Source organism: Carcharodon carcharias, chromosome 1 (assembly GCF_017639515.1).
Source record: "Carcharodon carcharias isolate sCarCar2 chromosome 1, sCarCar2.pri, whole genome shotgun sequence".
Taxonomy (NCBI): domain Eukaryota; kingdom Metazoa; phylum Chordata; class Chondrichthyes; order Lamniformes; family Lamnidae; genus Carcharodon; species Carcharodon carcharias.
Window position 1 is genome coordinate 233,403,071 of NC_054467.1, and position 19,806 is coordinate 233,422,876.

The following is a 19,806-nucleotide window of genomic DNA, read 5'->3' on the forward strand; positions in this document are numbered from 1 at the left end:
GGGAGCATTGATAGCTGGCAGCAATGCACCTACAAGGGGTACAGGATCATAGTGGTACCCAAGACCAGCTTTGAGTGAGGGTGTGATGAGGATCACAAGGTGAGGGTCATGTGTGTGGGAGTGGGGGGGGGCAGGGATGTCGGAGTCAAGGGCAGCAGTGTGGCTTTCAGTGGCAGACCCCACCCCCACCGCCACCCCTTCCCGATAACCCTCAGTCAGGCACTGAGTGCCTTCGTATGAGGCATCCCCACCACATTCCCCAGCCCCTCCCTGAAGCCTGTCAACAAACTATCGAGTTTTGCTTTTCAGGCTCCCCCATCCACAACAGGTTGAATACCAGCGGCTGCGAGATGAGGCCCTGAGGAGGACATTAATTGCCATCCATGAGTCTTCCCACCCTGGACTTTACTGGGGTGGAGGCAGGAAGGTGGCAGGGCCCCCATCCTGCACCTTTCCACCTAATTAAATGCCCCCCCTCAACTCCAAACTCTCCTCCAGAGGAGCATTAAATTCCACCCTAAGTTTCCACTGTGTACCTAGGATTGGCAATAAATACTGATTTGGCATTATTAACCCACATCCCAGTGAATGAGAGAGAAAAGTAGAGATCTGACTGCAATGCCAGCTGAAATTGACCAAATAAATATGGAACAGGGGCACATGAGGAGAGAGGCAACTACGCCAGAGTGAGATGGAGACTGAGTGAGTAGCAACTTAAAGTTAAGTTGTTAAGTTCTGCTAAATCCTTTTCAGTTTTAACTATAGATTAAGAATCATTGTCTGTCATGGTACCAACCTTCAAGTAAATTAGGTTAGCTTGTTAAACAGAGGACTGCCTGGAGTGGAAGTTATCTGTCAATCACCTGAAAGCAGTTGTTCAAGTACTGTAGCAGGAAGATAAACTATCTAGTGACTCATCAGAGGGTCTATAAAAGAGTTAGGCTTTTCAAATCACATGGATAGTAAGGGGCACAAGGAGACAGGAGTGAGACAGAGGCTGAGTGGATAGCAAATTTGATTCACGTGGGAATTCAGTGCATGGGGGAAGAAGGTGTGGTATACATAGGAATAATTCTAAATTAATTAAGTGAGTAATTAAATTAAGTTAAATAAATAACAATGGCAAAACAGACACTATGTTGCAGCTCTGGAATGGGGTAGCTTCTGGAGCCAAGGCAATCCAGGACAAACACATCTGCAGAAAGTGTAAGCAGCTAGAGGAATCCCAGATCAGGATTATTGATCTGGAAGCCGAACTGCAGATACTGCGCAACATAAGGGAGGGGGAGAAATACCTGGACACTTTGTTCCAGCGGATGGTCAGGCCTCTTAGAGGAGGGTCATCTGTTTTTGGTCAGCAGTGAGGGACAGGTGGATGTAACCATGAGTGAGGCAGGTAATGGGGCTGAGCAGACAGTAGAGGAAGAGCTTCAAAATTTGTAATAGTCAAACGCATTTGAAGTCTGCGTAATCTGTGCTGATGAAAGCGAGGTCTGCAAGGTAAATGATCTGGCTGGCCATGGCACTGTGGTACAGGAAGCCGCTCAAGCAGGGGAAGCAAACAGGAATGTAGTGGTAGTAGGGGAACAAAAAAACAGAGTATTATTTAAAGATAGAATGGCTACAGAATTCCAAGGTGCGGAGGGATCTAGGGGTTCAAGCACAAGTCACTAAAAGTTAGTATGCAGGTATAGTAAGTAATTAAGAAGGCTAATGGAATGCTATCCTTTATTACGAGAGGAATTAATCATAAAAGTGTACATGTTACGCTCCAGTTATACAGAGCATTGGTGGGACCACATCTCAAATTTTGTGTGCAGTTTTGGTCTCCTTATTTAAGGATGGATGTAAATGCATTGGAGGCGGTTCAAAGGAGGTTTACTAGATTGATACCTGGAATGAGTGGGCTGCCTTATGAGAAAAGGTTGGGCAGACTGGTCTTTGTTTCCACTGGAGTTTAGAAGAGTGAGGGGTAACTTGATTGAGGTATACAAGATCCTGAATGGTATTGACAAGGAGTAAAAAGGAAGGTAGCTTCCTCTTGTGGGTGAGTCCAGAACTAGGGGACACTGTGTCAGAATTAGGGGTTGCCCTTTTGGGACAGAGATGAGGGGAACTTTTTTTGTCAGAGGGTTGTGCGACTTTGGAACTCTCTGCCTCAGAAGATGGTGGAGGTGGGGTCATTGGTCATCGGGGTAGATGTGGAATCCAAAACACAAACAGATCAGCCATGATCTTATTGAATGGCAGAGCAGGTTCGAGGGCCTGAATGGCCTACATCTGCTCCTATTTCATATGTTCGTATGGTCATATGACACAGCATGACACCACACAATGCATTTAACCAGATACAACTACCTACTTCTCAAGCTAAAAGACTAACTTCTTATTTGACTGTAGATGCAATGTGATTGAAGAAGGGAAGGAGATGAAAGAAGATGAACGGTGTTCATCGCTAACCTAGAAGTGCTTCACTTTGAACACATTCCACAGGCAACCGTATCTCCTGCTTAAGCTCCACTCACTTGGGCGTGTTGTCAGTTACAGCATCCAAAGGCACAATCTTACTGTTATAGAGCACCATATGTACAATAAACAATTGGATATGACAGATTTACCTAATCAGAGGGGCAACCAATGTAACATACAACTCATTCCAACTCAAATGTAATGATAGAAAGAAGAAAGAAATAATAGAGTGCATGGGTGAACGGCAACAATTGTTTATTCCTGTCTGGCGCAAAAGTAAAATAGGAAAGGTGGCCAAACCATGGCTTACAAGGGAAATTAGAGATAGTGTTAGATCCAAGGAAGAGGCATACAAATTGGCCAGAAAAAACAACAGGCCTGAGGATTGGGAGCACTTTAGAATTCAGCAAAGGTTCAAAGGATTGAGTAAGCTTGCGGGGAACATAAACACTGACTGTAAAAGTTTCTGTAGGTATGTGAAGAGAAAAAGATTGGTGAAGACAAGGTCCCTTACAGTCAAAAACAGGGGAATTTATAATGGGGAACAAAGAAATGGCTGACCAACTAAACACATACTTTCGTTCTGTCTTCACAAAGGAGGACGCAAATAACATACCAGAAATGTTGGGGAACACAGGGTTTATTGAGAAGGAGGAACTGAAAGAAATCAGTTTTAGGAGGGAAATGGTGTTGGAGAAATTGGTGGGATTGAAGGCCGATAGATCCCCGGGGCCTGATAATCTACATCCCAGAGTACTTAAGGAGGTGGCCCTAGAAATAGTGGATGCATTGGTGGTCAACGTCTGAGATTCTATAGACTCTGGAACAGTTCCTACAGGTTGGAGGGTACCTAATGTAACTATTTAAAAAGGGAGGTAGAAAGAAAACAAGGGAATTATAGACCAGTCAGCCTGACGTCAGTAGTGGGGAAAATTCTAGAGTCCATTATAAAAGATTTAATAGCTCAGCACTTGGAAAATAGTGGCAGAACTAGACAGAGTCAGCATGGGTTTATGAAAGGGAAATCATGCTTGACAAATCTACTGGAATTTTTTGAGGATGTAACTAGTAGAGCTGATGAAGGGGAACCAGTGGATGTGGTTTATGTGGACTTTCAGAAGGCTTTTGACAAAGCCCCACATAAGAGATTAGCGTGTAAAATTAAAGCACATGGGATTGGGAGTAGCGTATTGAGATGGATAGATAACTGGTTGGTAGATAGGAAACAAAGAGTTGGAATAAATGGGTCTTTTTCCGAATGGCAGGCAGTGACTAGTGGGGTACCGCAGGGATCGGTGCTGGGACCCCAGCTATTCATATGTTAATGATTTAGATGTGGGAACTAATTGTAATAGCTCCGAAATTTCAGATGACACAAAGCTGGGTGGGAGGGTGAGCTGTGACGAGGATGCAGAGATCCTTCAGTGTGATTTGGACAAGCTGAGTGAGTGGGCAAATGCATGGTAGATGCAGTATAATGTGGATAAATGTGAGGTTATCCACTTTGTTAACAAAAACAGGAAGGCAGGTTATTATCTGAATGGCTCTAAATTGAGAGAGGGGAATGTGCAACGAGACCTGTGTGTCCTTGCACACCAATCATTGAAGGTAAGCATGCAGGTGCAGCAGGCGGTAAAGAAGGCAAATGGTATGTTGGCCTTCATTGCGAGACGATTCGAGTACAGGAGCAGGGATGTCTTGCTACAATTATACAGGGCCTTGGTGAGACCACACCTGGAATATTGTGTGTAGTTTGGTCTCCTTATCTGAGGAAGAATGTTCTTGCTATACAGGGAGTGCAGCGAAGGTTTACCAGACTGATTCCTAGGATGGTGGGATTGACATATGAGGGGAGATTGAGTCAGTTAGGATTATATTCACTGGAGTTCAAAAGAATGAGGGGGTATCTCATAGAAACCTATAACATTCTAACAGGACTAGACAGGGTAAATGCAGGAAGGATGTTCCCGATGGTGGGGGAGTCCAGAACCAGGGGTCACAGTCCGAGGATATGGGGTAGACCATTTAGGACTGAGATGAGGAGAAATTTCTTCACCCAGAGAGTGGTGAGCCTGTGGAATTCGCTACCATAGAAAGTAATTGAGGCCAAAACATTGTATGTTTTCAAGAAGGAGTTAGATATAGCTCTTGGGGTGAAAGGAATCAAAGGATATGGGGAGAAAGCGGGAGCAGGCTACTGAGTTGGATGATCAGCCATGATCATAATGAATGGTGGAACAGGCTCGATGGGCCAAATAGTCTACTCCTGCTCCTATTTTCTATGTTTCTATGCAATTGATTATGTCAGTACTTTGGCATTTTGAGAATTCACGGCATCATACCCCATTGTTTTCCTGTGGGATCTTCATTTGTATATTCCCCATTTGATCCTTGAGGCAGTTTCTGTCCGTTCCTTCCTGTGCTTGAATCGTCTGCAAATAAATTAAGCAAGAATCCATTTAGCAAATATGGAATGGAAGGCAGATGACACTTCAAACATGGCATAACAGATTCCAGTTAACATAGCACCTCTTATCTCGAAAAATGAGCATTTTTTAAAATATTTTGATACTAATTAAAACTAAAAATCTTCAAAATTAAACTGCAAAGGTTTTTTTTTTGTAAAGTCTGGGTGAGGCACCAAGTACAGGACAGTGAGGAGAGAAGACAGGATCAATAAAAAAGTATAAAAACAAAAAACTGCGGATGCTGGAAATCCAAAACAGAAACAGAATTACCTGGAAAAACTCAGCAGGTCTGGCAGTATTGGCGGAGAAGAAAAGAGTTGACGTTTTGAGTCCTCGTTGAAGGGTCATGAGGACTCGAAACGCAACTCTTTTCTTCTCCGCCGATGTTGCCAGACCTGCTGAGTATTTCCAGGTAATTCTGTTTTTGTTTTCAATAAAAAAAGTAGTAGCTCAGTGACACCAAACTTTCTAGGCTTGCAGTCCTTAATGAGGAAGGGACGTCTGAGAGGGAAAAAACAGGTTGGGTAAAGGGGCAAAAACTGGGCAAAAAAAAACTAAAACGGTGAAGGGGTGAGCTAAAAATGTGACTATAAGAACGAGAGACATGACAGACCGGGACAGTGAGAGACAAGTTGTAATTAATCTGTTTACTGCGTCAGAATAGTGAAATATCCTTGTGGAATTTAGCAATGCCAAAGTGGGTGTCGGGGGTGCGGAATATTGAATTTATTATTTAAGTTAACATGTTTAAAAATGTTTAAAATTCTCAATCTGTACTTTGAATTTTACTTCAGCATTTATGTTGCCCCCACTGCTCTTAACAGACTGCTCCACCTTTGCCACATGATAAGTCTAAACTCTGTTGGTCTCATCTGTTCAACTCATAATTTGGTGAAGAGTTCATTAAATAAAGGCAGTAAGTAATATTGTGAAATGTTTAAGATTCAGAATTTTGAAATTTTAATAGGGAGACTTAGCCACACAGAAATTATCATTAATTAAGCATTAATGTGCAGGATGTGGACAAAGGGACTAGGAGCAGTGGACTTTTAAGGGCATTTGGTGTATCCCTATATCAATGAGGCTGGAAAGGGTGCTGGGTGCCTTACTGGCATGCCCTCCCCCCAAACCGCCTCCCCATAGAGTGGGGGAAAAGGATGCCTCACTCAATGACATCTTGCATCAGCGAACTGCTTGTTACGGCTGAAAAGAATAGTGTCCACCTAATCTCTGGGGTCCAGGCCTCAGTCACAGCCTGTATCCTCAGGTAACCCCATGGGCAGAATTTTGGCCTCATCGGGCGGGCTCGGTGGGGGCAGGCGAGTGCGGTCGGGAAGCTGACCGCCACCCACGATCGGGGCTGGACCGGGATTTATCACTGGCGGGCTGATTAAGGCCCGCCCAGCGTGAAACACATGTTTCAGTGCTCAATGCTGCCTGTGGGGGCGGAGCGGGGAACTTCACTGGCTCAGGGAGATGAAGATATATTAAAAAATAAAGAATTTTAAGGTGCTAAAAAACATGTCCTCTCATTGTGACTCTGTCACATGAGCAGAGACATGTTAGAAATTATGATGGATTGAAACCTCATCCTGCCCATGGATGAGGTCTTACAAAAACTGCAAAGGCCACTTGGCCTTTTCGCCTGCCCGCCATAAGGTTGGACAGGCAGTGAAAAATTTAATTTAATTACATTGTTAATGGCCTTTTAATTGTTGGCGGGCGTGCTGCTGACTCCTACTCGCGCCCGCCGACTGGAATATCACGCGAGTGTGCGATGACATCGGGCGTCATTTTATGCTTGTTCAGGTCAGACGCATGCCCGCCTGACGAGCTAAAAATTCTGGCCCACATCTGACACTGTGCTGTGATCAAACTGAGAGGCCAGAATTTTTAGCTCTTCAAGCAGGCGGGCGGGCGCCCGACCCGAATGAGCGTAAAATGATGCACAATGACGTGAGGCAAGCGTCCCGACGTCATTGTACACTCGCGCGGTATTTCGGTCTGTGGGCGCGCACTGGAGTCGGCAGCGCACTGCTGACAATTAAAAGGCTTATTAAATCCATTAAAGTTATAACTGAAAGAAATGTTTCACTGCCCGTCCAACCTTACGGCTGGTGCAAAGGCCAAGCGGCTTTTGCATTTTTTAGGAAACTTCATCCACGGGCGGGACGAGGTTTCCAACAGCAATCAAAAATAAAATAAACAATTTAACATTTCATTTATAACATGTCCCTGCTCACATGACAGAGTCACATGAGGGGACATGTTTTATAACATTTTTAAAATCTTTGTTTTTAATGTTTTAAACTCTTCATCTCCCTGAGGCAGCTCTGTGCCTCAGGGAGCTTTTCCAGCACACATGCGGGAACTTGCGCTCTCACCCTCCTCCCCCGCACAGGTACATGACTCACGCTCGGTGGGCCTTAATTGGCCCACCAGCGTGAAATCGCGGTCCGGCCCTGATTGTGGGCGATGGTCAGCTTCCCGACCGCCCCCACCAAGCCTGCCCGACGAAGGAAAAATCCTCCCCAGACTCCCTACTCGTGATACCACACTCTTATGCCCATGGTCCTTCAAAAGCATACACCCCTACAAGACCACACAGGTACCTCACAGCCAGGGTGCAAGATATATGGATCCAGGTAGAGTTTGCAGCTATTCCATTTACTCCCGCTAAAGTTATACCAGGAATTTGCAGGAATAGCCATCCATTTAGGTCCCCATAAAGCCACATTAAAATATCTTAATTTTGTTTTTTGCAGTCAAGAACTATTTGTGTGTCAGTGAGTTTCCATTAAATTTGGAGCAAAAGCCATATATATTACTAGGAATTCATATACTGATGACATTTATTTTGTAATTGCAGTGTTTGTTTTTCGAATCAACAGCAAAGCAATGCCAGGTTTTATCAAACCACATTTTGTGATTAGTTAATCTTTAACAACAATCTCAAGGCTTTCATTTTCATAAGTAATTTGTCAGCCTATTTTGAACACTGCATTAAAAAAGAAATGTAATTTATCCGAATATTCCTCTGTTCAGAATTATTTTAATTTTATTACAGTCATTCTTTTATTGAGTATTTGCCGTTCAGTGGTGTGAAGTTTGGTTGTTGAGGTGTAGTCACTGTAGAGTTCTCATTTTTAATTAGAAGAAAATGATGGAAATGCTCTGTAGGTCTGGCAGCATCTGTGAAGAGAAAATTTTCATCAGGTCACCGACCTGAAACGTTGACCCTAAATCTGAGATTCAAGCCCTGTTCCTGTTTATGGAAATTTTGTCTGGTGCAGGATAAGGGTGCAGGTAGCCAGCCCGCATGCAGCACTCCCATCCTTGCCAGCTCCACTGTGGGTTGTGGTCAGTTCTAAGCACCCTCCCCCCCCACCCCCCACCAGGTGGTGGAGTTGGGCCCCTTCTGTAAGTAGACGAGGCTCACGGTCTCTCAGGGGAGTTGCGAACCATGATAGAACAGCCATTCATAGTATCAATGTCAGAAAGTGTTTATCCACCTCAGACTACTTAATCTCATGTAAATAAACACACAGACAGTGGAAAACTCTTCAAAGAAAACAGCAGGTTATTACAAGGTTATAGACATGCCTATCAAAGTTAGCTTTCCCTTCCCTACTGCAGCTGTATAAACATTGTTTGCTTCAATAAACATTGTTTGCTTCAATATAAGTGCACTATATAGGAGATATAGGGGGCATAGGGAATATGAGGGGACATGGAGGGGCATTGGGGTTATGAGCAGCATGGAATGGGCATGGAGCATCTCTATTACCTTGGAAGGGGCATGGGGCATTGAAGGCGTATGGGGGCATGTGAGATGGATCAGGGTGAGGGATTGAGGTCCTGACATTCATCATTACAACTGTCCAGCAAATGGAAGCTGGCGTTCCAGCCCTACCACTCTCGCCATCTGCCCACTTCTGTAGTTACCTTGGGCCTGCCTCCAGAGGCAGCAGGCCTGACTCCATCCTGCCGCCTCATACCCCAGGATGAAAATATGGCAGGTGGAGGCCTCCTTAACAGTGATGGATTTGCGGAGATTCCTGAAAGGAAGTTTCCAGATTCACATTACCCATATTCTTCACAAAAACCTGCCCCCGTTAGTTGTTTATCTCCGTGCAGATGCTTCCTGGCCTGCTGAGAATTTTCAGCATTTTCTGTTTTTATTTCAGATTTCCAGCATCCGTGGTATTTCGCTTTTGTAATGTTGCCGCTTGTTGTCCCATTTTTTAACGCATCGCCTTCTACAAAAGGTGTGCAGTTGACCTGCCTTCCTAAGGATGCCATTCTGTAACATTTGCTAGGAGAGGGATATCATGGCCCTGATGACAGTTCTCCTTTTAATTCTTCCTGGTATGAGGAAAGTGTCTGGCCATAGAAACACCGAAAATAGGAGCAGGTATAGTTCATTCAGGCCTGCTCCATCATTCAGTATGATCATGGCTGATTCTCTATCTCAACGCTGTACTCCCGCACTCTCCCCATACCCCTTGACAACTTTAGAGTCCAGAAATTTCCTCCTTAAATATATTCAGTGACTTGGCCTCTGCAGCCTTCTGTGGTAGAGAATTCCATAGGTTCACCAAACTCTGCCAACTTCTCCTCATCTCAGTTTTAAATGGTCGAACTCATATCCTGAGACTTTGACCCTTTGTCCTAGACACCCCATCCAGAGTAAATACCATCCTTTCATCCAGTCCGACTATCCCTGTCAGAGTTTCATGTTTCAATGAGATCCCCTCTCATTCTTCTAAACTCCAGTGAGTACAATCCTAGTTGGCCCAATCTCTCCTCATACGACAATCCTGCCATCCCAGGAATCAGTCTGGTGAACATTTGTTACACTCCCTCTTTGGCAAGTAAATCCTTTCTTAGGTAAGGGGACCAAAACTGCACACTATATTCCAGGTGTGGTCTCACCAAGGCCCTCTACAGCTGCAGCGAGACAGCCTTGCTCCTGTACTCAAGTCCTCTTGCAATGAAGAGCAACATACCATTTGCTTTCTTAACTGCTTGTGCACCTACATGTTTGCTTTCAGTGATTGGTGTACAAGGACACCAAGGTCGCTTTTGTACATAAAGGTTTCCCAATCTATCATCACTTAAATAATACTTTGCCATTCTGTTTTTCCTACTGAAGTGGATAACTTTACACTTATCCATATTATACTGCATCCGCCATGTGTTCTCCACTCACTTAACCTGTCTTAGTTGCCTGGAAGTCTCGTAACACCCTCCTCATCACCAACATTCCCACCAAGTTACGCGACGTCAGCAAACTTGGAAATATTACATTTGGTTCCCTCGTCCAAATCATTGATATATATTGTGAATAGCTGGGGCCCAAGCACTGGTCCCTGTGGTACCCCACAGGTCACTGCCTGCCACTCTGAAGAAGACCCATTTATTCCTACTCTCTGTTTCCTGCCTGCTAACCAATTCTCAATCCATGCCGACATATTACCCCAATCCCGTGTGCTTTAATTTTACACACTAACCTCTTACTTGGGGCTTTATCAAAAGCTTTCTGAAAATCCAAATACACCACATCCACAGGTTCTCCCTTATCTATTCTGCATCCTCAAAAAAACTCCAGTAGGTTTATCAAACATGATTTCCCTTTCATAAATCCATGTTGACTTTGTCTAATCCTGCTGATATTTTCTAAGTGTCTTATTATCACATCCTTTATAACAGACTCTAGCATTTTCCCATCACTTAGCCCGTCTCCTTTGTGGCAAGGCTGGGGTCAGAAACTCATAATCAAACCTGCATCCCGCTGTTCGAGAGGTTGCATTCTTATCATTTAAAAAATAAAGAATTCAGAAATTTGTTTCACCCAAATCACACACCAAAGCTTGGTATTCTGCTTCAGCAGGCAGTTAACAATTCATTTTTATTCTTTCCTGTCACAAGTATTTACCTTTATACAATTCTACTGAAGACATTGCATAGCTTACTGCTAGTGAAGTTTAGTATTATGTGGCTGCTCCAATTTTCCCCATGGAGCTACAGTGACAAAGAATGCTTGAGGGTTGACCATGACAAAAAACACTTACTAAATCTGGATTTATAAATTTGTCCAGAACCAGAGCTGATTTATTGTAATTGTCTCTGCAAAAATTGGATAAACCCATCAGTGCAACCAGTTTCAAAATGCATTTTTGTCGTCCCTTTTTTCACACATCTCGGCTTCTTTCAGCCTCTTTAGGTCTTCTTCAGCTGCACTCCAATACTCCGACCTATCTAATCTGAACTCAGACCCTGGTAGGGTAGTGGCAGAGGCAGGTTTGAGGCTTAACCTCTGGGACAAAATTTTACGGCAGTGGGATTTTACGTTCCCACCGAAGCCAACAAGGTTTAGAATGTCCCCACTGAAACGGGACCGTAAAATTCTGCTCCTGGGGTTTGACTTGCTCGTGATGAAAACTCATTGAAAACATTCATTATGAATGTCTCCACAAAATAAGACATGGAAAAAAATAGATTTTTGTTTGAACAAACAGAAATGTGATAAGAAATTTCTGGCAGCTCAGAAGCCAGGCTGGTTCAAATCCAATCGGGGGGGGGGGGTCCTTATCGCCCTTTGCACCAATTCTCGCTTCAGTGGGCAACTAACTGTGAACTCCTGCTCCATTCAGCTGCTTGCTTCCAGGTGTCAGTCATGGCTCAGTGGTGGTACTTTCACCTCTGAGCAAGAACCTTTCGGTTTCAAGCCCCACCCCAGAGGCCTGCACACAAAATCTAGGCAAGCATTCCAAGGGACTACCTGCACTGTCAAATGTGCTATTTTTCAGATGCGAATTTAAACCAAGGTCCACTATGTCCTCTCAGATGGATATAAAAGATTTTATTTCGGCACTATTTCAAAGAAGAGCAGGAGAGTCCTCCCCACTGTCCTGGCCAATATTTATCCCTCAACCAACACCACTTAAAAACAGGACAGATTATCTGGTGGTGGCTAAAAACAAAAAAAACTGCAGATGCTGGAAATCCAAAACAAAAACAAAAATACCTGGAAAAACAAAAACAAAGACCTGCTGAGTTTTTCCAGGTATTTTTGTTTTTGATCTGGTGATGGCTGTTGTGGGACCTTACTATGTGCAAACTGGCTACCAGGTTTCCCTAGATTACAGGAGCAACTGTACAAATACTTAATTGTAAAGTATTTTGGGACATCTTGACGTTGTGAAAGGCGGTTTATAAAGCACGTCTTTCTTTAATGATGAGACCACAGCTTTAAATTTGAAAAACTTTTTAAGCAAAATCATGTTTATCACATTTACATATTGTTAAAATGACATAAAATTTGTCAGTTCCTTTTCATGTCACAGTCCAAATGTTAATTTTTAACTGAGTGTTTCCAGTACATAAACAATGCTATAGACTCAAGGCTCACAGTTTTAAAAAATGTGACAAAGCACATAGATGCTCCAGATTTTTATCTGTTTTCACCTTCACACAACAATGGGAGCAATTTCATTAGAAAACAAACTTCTTGTACTAAACCTTAAAAAAAATTACTTGTTTATGAACAGTGGAAAAACCAAAACTGTTCGCCTGATGTTTCATTCTCATTACCTCCGAGCACTGGCCAAACGGCTAGATTTTCAACACAACTTGATTTGCAGCCAAACCTTTGATGTGCACTGAATTGCTGTAGCTGCTTTGATCTTCTAAAGATCCAACTTTTGTGCGCAATTCTCCTGAAGTCCCCTCCCCAAAAGAAACCTGTCCAGACTTTTGATGCTGCAGACACCCTGAATGAGACTCAGAATGGACAATAAGGGATGAGCTCATTCTTATTTACTGACAATTTATACAGAGCTCTTCAAAAGCATATGAGCCAATCGTTGAGGCCATTACTACTTAATTCAATTAGACCTGACATGATTTTGATACCAATTAAAGATGTTATTTAATAACTGAAATGACCCATATCAAGACAGAGAGCCACAAACTTTCTTTTAATATTTTAACGCAAGATCAGTCTCTGCTTTGACTTCTCAAGGCCAGATTTGAACCCTTTGAAGTCAGGGGGCCTTCTAAGCCCCATTTCACAGATGATCCAGCTTTGCATAAATAAACACGTCGACCTTTGAACTCTAACTGGAGACCTGAGCGTACTTCAAAGCAATGGATGAGACGATCAACATGCATCATTAAGGCAACTCCTGCTCAATAAGCGAAGGGTGCTGAGTAAGGGGGTGGGGTGGGGTGGGAGGAAATAAAAATAAAAACACTGAAATTAGGGGAAAGCAATGGGGCTTGAACAATCAGACCAAGAGGCATTGTATTCTTAACAACAATTGAATCAGCTCCGAGAAGACATCAAACTCAATGCTGCAATTAGCTTTGACAGGTATAGACAAGGAAAAGCATCAGAGACAAAAACTAGATTTAGTCACTGTATTGTTCACAATGATTGCTTGATTGCTTCCACTCTCTTAACTACCAGTTTAGCAAGTAAATAATAAAGGACATACACACACAAGGCAGGTATAGTTTCTGTGTGAACGTATCCAAGTCCTAGTGGCATCAACAATAATTGCTCATGCAGCTCACATGATTAAGTATGCAGTTGGAACGATGGTATGTCCTTGTATACACCTTCTGCAGAACATTCTGTTGTTTGAGAACCCAAAAGCAATAATTTCCGCTAAATAGTATTTATAAGGAGCAAGCGCCACAATGAGTTTCAACTGTGAAGTAAGGTTAGAAAGAAGGGTTGGGAGCAGGAAATAATTTTAAACTTTGTGATGTTGGCCAAATGAAAATCAGACAGGTTGTACAACCCGTGATCCACTCCCACAAGTCACAAACCGGACAGCAAAACTGAAAATTGCCTTCAGGTCTTTGCTCTGTTAATAATATCACAACATGAACATGGATGAAAAAGGATATTCAGCCCATCCTAGCCCATCAATCCAGAAAGATACTACAGTCTTCACATACCAAAACCTTTCTTAAATAATTCCAGAAATTTTGTCCTCAATATCTTATGTGCCTCTCCCGATTGCTGAAACTTCCCAATAACTCTGCGTATCTCCAATTCTGGCTTTTTGTGCACCTCTGATTTCCTACCCCTAAATCATTGGTAACCATGGCTGGGAGTTTCCAGCTCCACCACGGTGGGTTCCCCTGCGGCAGATGCAGAGAGCCATTTAAACATCTGTTGGTTTTGGTTGGTGCAGAAGATCCTGCAGGCGGGAGGGGCCGGAAAATTCCGGCCCATATCTTCAGCTGCCTAGGCCTCAAGGATTGGAATTCATTCCCTTAACCGCCCTACCGCTCCACCATGGTTCAGACTTTCCTTGGTCAAAGAAGTAGGTTTTAGCAATGATGAAAAGCAAAAGAACTTCATTAAAACTCTGCAGCTGTCATTTAGGGATAACGAATCTCCAAGGTCCTTTCAAGAGGGAATAGCCAGAATTTCTATTTACTGAGACAATTGCCTAGTGTTATTACTGCAAAAGGTAAATACGTTCTGGTATGCAAATGTCATTCACTAATTAATTTTGTATGAAATGATTGGGCTGATTATGTGATTACCTTTTCCTTAAGCATGTGATGTCCCACAGTTGTCATGTAAATATCCTATTCCCTATTTCCAATTCCTTATTCCCATCAACAGGCAAAAGAATGGTGAGCCCGTCAGAGAGCCGACAGCTCAGCAGGCTCAACAACACCGCTCGCAGTTGCCTCTGCCACTGAAAGTGCACCGGGATAATGTTTTTGCCCTGTTTGTTAGTCTGTTAGTCTGTAAACAATATATCTCAAAATCTAATGAACGGATTTCAACAAAAATTCATACTCGGATAAGAGTATGGCCCAAGGAAGAATTGATTAGTTCTTGGCAAAGGTATGGATCTGGATCCAGCTCCTGGAATTTTTTAAAAGATCCATCCACTAACATTGGGAGATAGGGCAAATCTACTTTTTCTTTTCGAATGTTGTTGATTGTTTTAGAATGTTGTGGATTGCCGCAGCTGCTGTGGTGGAATTGAGCACAGCTATCAGAATGTGAGCAGAGTTTTCAGAGCAGGTTTTTGGATGTGGATTGGCCTGAAGCCTCCTCAGTGAAATGGAAGCTCTTAATAAAAAGATTTCTTTTTTCAACTTTACTTTTACAGAGCATCAACCAGACAGGGAAAAGCCTCAAGAAAGAGCCATGTAATAGCAATAACATTGAGTGAACACTGGCGTGGCAGTGGCAGAGGTTTTTTTTTTATTCTTTCGTATGATATGTGCATTGCTCACAAGGCCAAAATTTGTTGCCCATCCCTAACTGCCTTTGAGAAGGTGAAGTTGCAGTTCCAGGGAGAGGATACCTCAATGGCCAGGTGCCCTAGAAGAGCATTGAGGTATCTTGGGGGAAATCAGGGCAAGGCAGCCAGATCCCAGGGATCAGAGGTGAGGGTGGTGTAGGGGGGAGGGAGGAGGGTCATGTAGACCAGTGACACCATAGCCATTAGAGCAGCCATCGCCATGGGGAACACCTCTGTGGGCCATGGTGCACCCATAATGGAAGCTTTCCCCTGCACACCTCTGGAGTCCACTGGAAGGCTGCCAGGTTTCAGCCATGATTGCATTGAATGGTGGAGCAGGTTCAAGGAGCCAATGTGGTCTACTTCTGCTTCTATTTTTTATGTTTTTATGTATGTCAAACAGCCAAATATGCACTCCCAAAAGTGATAACATGAAGTAGCAGTTGTCTATACCGCAGTTTGCCATTGAGTACATCGCAAAATTAGAGTCCTCTGACTTGTGCAGCCACAGGTGTTGCAAGAGCATTTCTCATGAATATTCTACACTTTCTAGAGACTTGAGCACAAAAATCTCCAGTGCAGTTCTGAGGCAGTACTTCACTGTTGGAACAATATGTAATAAACAATATGTCTCAAAAACTAATGGATGGATTTCAACAAAAGTTGTTACACAGGTAAGCGTATGGCCCAAGGAAGAATTCATTAGTTTTTGATGAAGATGCGGATCTCGATCCAGCTCCTCTTATTACCTTTTGGTTGGGGCATTCAACTGAACCTCTGTCTGCTCTCTCTGGTAGATGTTAAAGATCCCACAGCACTATTTGAGGAAGGATAGGGGAGATATCCCAGCCAATATTTATCGCGTAAGAAAACGCCACCATAAATGGATTATCTTTCCATTACTACATTTCTTTTGTGGAAGCTTGCTGTTAACGAGTTGGCTGCCACATATCCAACATTACAATAGTGACAACTACAGAAGTACTTAATTTGCTGTAATTTGGAGTACCCTGACATCATTAAAGGTTCTAAGTCTTATATTTCTTTCAGTTCTGTACTGCGGAGCTGAGCAGCTACTAAGACCAGGCCACATGTTTTCATAGCAATGTGGAAAATTACTTTGGAAAATTTCAGTAACTTTTCTCTTAAACAAATGTGCGGTGGTGCATTACTTAATTACACTAATGTGTAGGTATAATTTGTAATTGTTTTCAGCATAGTGTATTAAGATTGACAACAGTGATATTATCCAAAGTTCATTATCATGAACATATCAACAGGAACAGTTTGATCTTTGGGAAGTCTTAAACATTAAGCGTTTTTATTGTTGAACCTCTAGGATATTTTAAGGGGGTAGCACAGGAGTACATCTTAGGATTTTCAATGAAACTCAGTGGCATAGTAATTTGAGGGTCTCGCTCATTTTTCAGGTTCTAAATGCTTGCCTAAGCCTATGATGGCAGTCAGGATGCAGGCACTCATTACAAGCTGAAAGTGGACTGGCTGCCATATTGATATAAGCCAAAAAAAAGGGTCCAGGGCCTGTGTCTAGAGCAGATGCTAGGTCTTTGCATTTCCAAATAATAGGCACAAGTGCTTGAGGCTCCTTATATAATTTGGGTTTGCCTTGAGGCAGTGAGGGTGGGTTGCATTATGGAAAACTATATTTACATGTGGCCTAACAGGTGGTCCTTTGGTGATTTGGAAAGACAAAGGCCTAACATCTGTTCCAGGCATGGTCTCTGGACCTTCAACATGGTGGCCTGTGCATGTCCAGCTTGTAATGAGTGCCCACATCCTGCCTGCCATATTGAAGGCTTAGGCAGACTATTAAGTCTGCTGCAGGTTGTCACCATAAAAGTAGTTTTTAAAAGTTACATAACTGAATGTGGGGCAAAATTTTCCCCCTGTTGGGGGGGTAAGTTCACGAGCAGGCGCACCTCTGATTGGCGCCCCCATTGGGCGCGTGCCGCCATTTTATGTAGGTGGGCCAATTAAGGCCCTCTCAGCATGATGTCCGCAAGAAAGCGCTATGCGCTCCCTATGCAGGCAAGGTGGGGGGGGTGGGGGGGATTCCCTGAGCCGAGAATGCTCTCTTTCATGCACATGTGTGAAAGAGCACACTCATCTCCCCAAGGCTAAGTGCTGCCTCAGGGAGATTGGCTCCACAATACAAAATCAAAAACAGAAAAAAAAATTCCCTGACATGTCCCCTCATGCGACCCTGTCACATGAGTTGGGACATGCCCATAACTTTTAAATACACTTTTATTACATTTTTATAAACCTACATGAAATCTCGTCCCGTCCGTGGATGAGGTTTCATGTTTTCTCCAATGCCTGCCAGGGCTCCCAGCCTGCCCGCTAACCTTAAGGTTGGACGGGCAGGTCCACTAATTACTTTAATTACTTTGTCAATGGCTTCAATTGGCCATTGACAGGTCGGTGGGCGCACAGCTGATTCGGCTAAGCCTCCGCCGACCTGAAAATTGAAATGAGGCGGGGTGACGTTGGGAGTTCCACCCGACATCAGCCCGTGTCATGTTATGCGCCGGTGAGTGGGCCCCGCCCCCCGCTCGCCGACTGGGAAATCCTGGTCGTGGAGTTGGGAGGAGGATGAGTGCTCCTCCCGAATGTACATTAACACAATGTGCCACCGCCTACCACTGCTCACCTTCCCACCAACTGCAGCCTCGATTCACGAACAATCGTGACCCCCTCAAATGCCTCCAGCCCCTCCCCATCGCTGAGGCTGGTAGCCTCCCCAGTCATTACGGCTACTCTCCCATCTAGCCACTCTACTAACCCTGATCCTGGATGTTGCTGCTTTTTATGATCCTGATTGCTGCTTCCCTCTCTCCCACAGCCCCAAAACTCCCAGTATCCGTCCCCAAGCTTTTGCAGTCACCTTCTGATCTCCCATGTCTCCCAGTACCAAAGAGGGAGCTTTACCAATCATTTCATTCCTTAACCAAATCAGATTAACTGGTTATTTAACTTATTATGGAATTCTTCTGTCTGTAAATTGGTTGCTTCATTTTCCTACATTTCAACAATAAAACACTTCAGAGGCAATTCATTGGCTTTGAGTCATTTAGGAATGTTCTAATGAAGCGAAAGATGCTATATAAATGCAAGTCCTCTTTTATTCACTGACGTGCTGGGTGACACTATGATGCCATTCAGTAATCAATTGGCTCCTCTCCTCTTCTTGGTTTGACTCCCTTACTCGGCTAATGTTCCACAGGCCCTGCAGTACTTTACCTAAGTGGACTTGACAAAGTCAAGCTACAAAGGTAATGAAGGTGGTAGAATTACAAAGCTGAACAGGATAAGCAACAGGAGGATTTGAATTTGACTTGGGAATTGAGCAGTCAGCTGGAACTTGAAATTCAAAGTTAGGGAAATGTACTCCAGGGCAGAAAGTATCCAGGAAAGCACTATTGCTTGATTGGAAAGAAACAAGTGTGTAAAGGAAATCGAAGATTGGCTGTCTGGCAGGAGGCAGAGATAAGGGGGTCCTTCTCAGGATGGTGGCCGGTGACTAGTGGAGTTCTGCAGGGGTCAGTGTTGTGACCACAACTTTTCACTTTATACATTAATGATCTAGATGAAAGAACTGAGGCCATCCTGGCTAAGTTTGCAGATAATACAAAGATAGGTGGAGGGATAGGTAGTATTGAGGAGGTGGGGAGGCTGCAGAAGGATTTGGACAGGTTAGGAGAATGGGTAAAGAAGTGGCAGATGGAATACAACGTGGGCAAGTATGAGGTCATGCACTTTGGGAGGAAGAATAGAGGCATAGACTATTTTCTAAATGGGGAGAGAATTCAGAAATCTAGAGTGCAAAGGGACTTGGGAGTTCTAGTCCATGATTCTCTTAAGGTTAACTTGCAGGTTGAGGCGGTAGTTAGGAAGGCAAATGCAATGTTGGCATTTATTTCGAGAGGACTAGAATATAAAAGCAGGGATGTGCTGCTGAGGCTTTATAAGGCTCTGGTCAGACCACATTTAGAATATTGTGAGCAATTTTGGGCCTCGTATCTCAGGAAGGATGTTCTGGTCCTGGAGAGGGTCCAGAGGAAGTTCACGAGAACGATCCCAGGAATGAAAGACTTAATACGTGAGGAATGTTTGAGGACTCTGGGTCTATACTCGATGGAGTTTAGAAGGATGAGGGGGGATCTGATTGAAACTTACAGAATACTGAAAGGCCTGGATAGAGTGGACGTGGGGAAGATGTTTCCATTAGTAGGAGAGACTAGGACCCGAGGGCACAGCCTCAGAGTAAAGGGAAGACCTTTTAGAACAGAGATGAGGAGAAACTTCTTTAGCCAGAGAGTGGTGAATCTATGGAATTCATTGCCACAGAAGGCTGTGGAGGCCAGGTCATTGAGTGTATTTAAGACTGAGATAGATAGGATCTTGATTGGTAAGGGGATCAAAGGTTACGGGGAAAAGGCGGGAGAATGGAGTTGAGAAACTTATCAGCCATGATTGAATGGCGGAGCAGACTCGAATGGCCCAATTTCTGCTCCTATGTCTTATGTTTTTAAAGGACCGTGGATCCTGGTTGGCATAAATTA

General features: G+C 43.6%; 1 protein-coding gene across 2 annotated transcripts in view; it reads right to left on the reverse strand.

The window, feature by feature from the left end:
- Positions 1-19,806, reverse strand: part of fgfrl1a (fibroblast growth factor receptor like 1a) — a 350,262-nt gene that overhangs the window by 57,580 nt on the left and 272,876 nt on the right. For both annotated transcript variants that reach the window (XM_041197387.1, XM_041197377.1), the window contains exon 4: positions 4,812-4,901. In XM_041197387.1, coding sequence (XP_041053321.1) covers positions 4,812-4,901 — 90 coding nt within the window. The remainder of the gene's footprint in view (positions 1-4,811; positions 4,902-19,806) is intronic.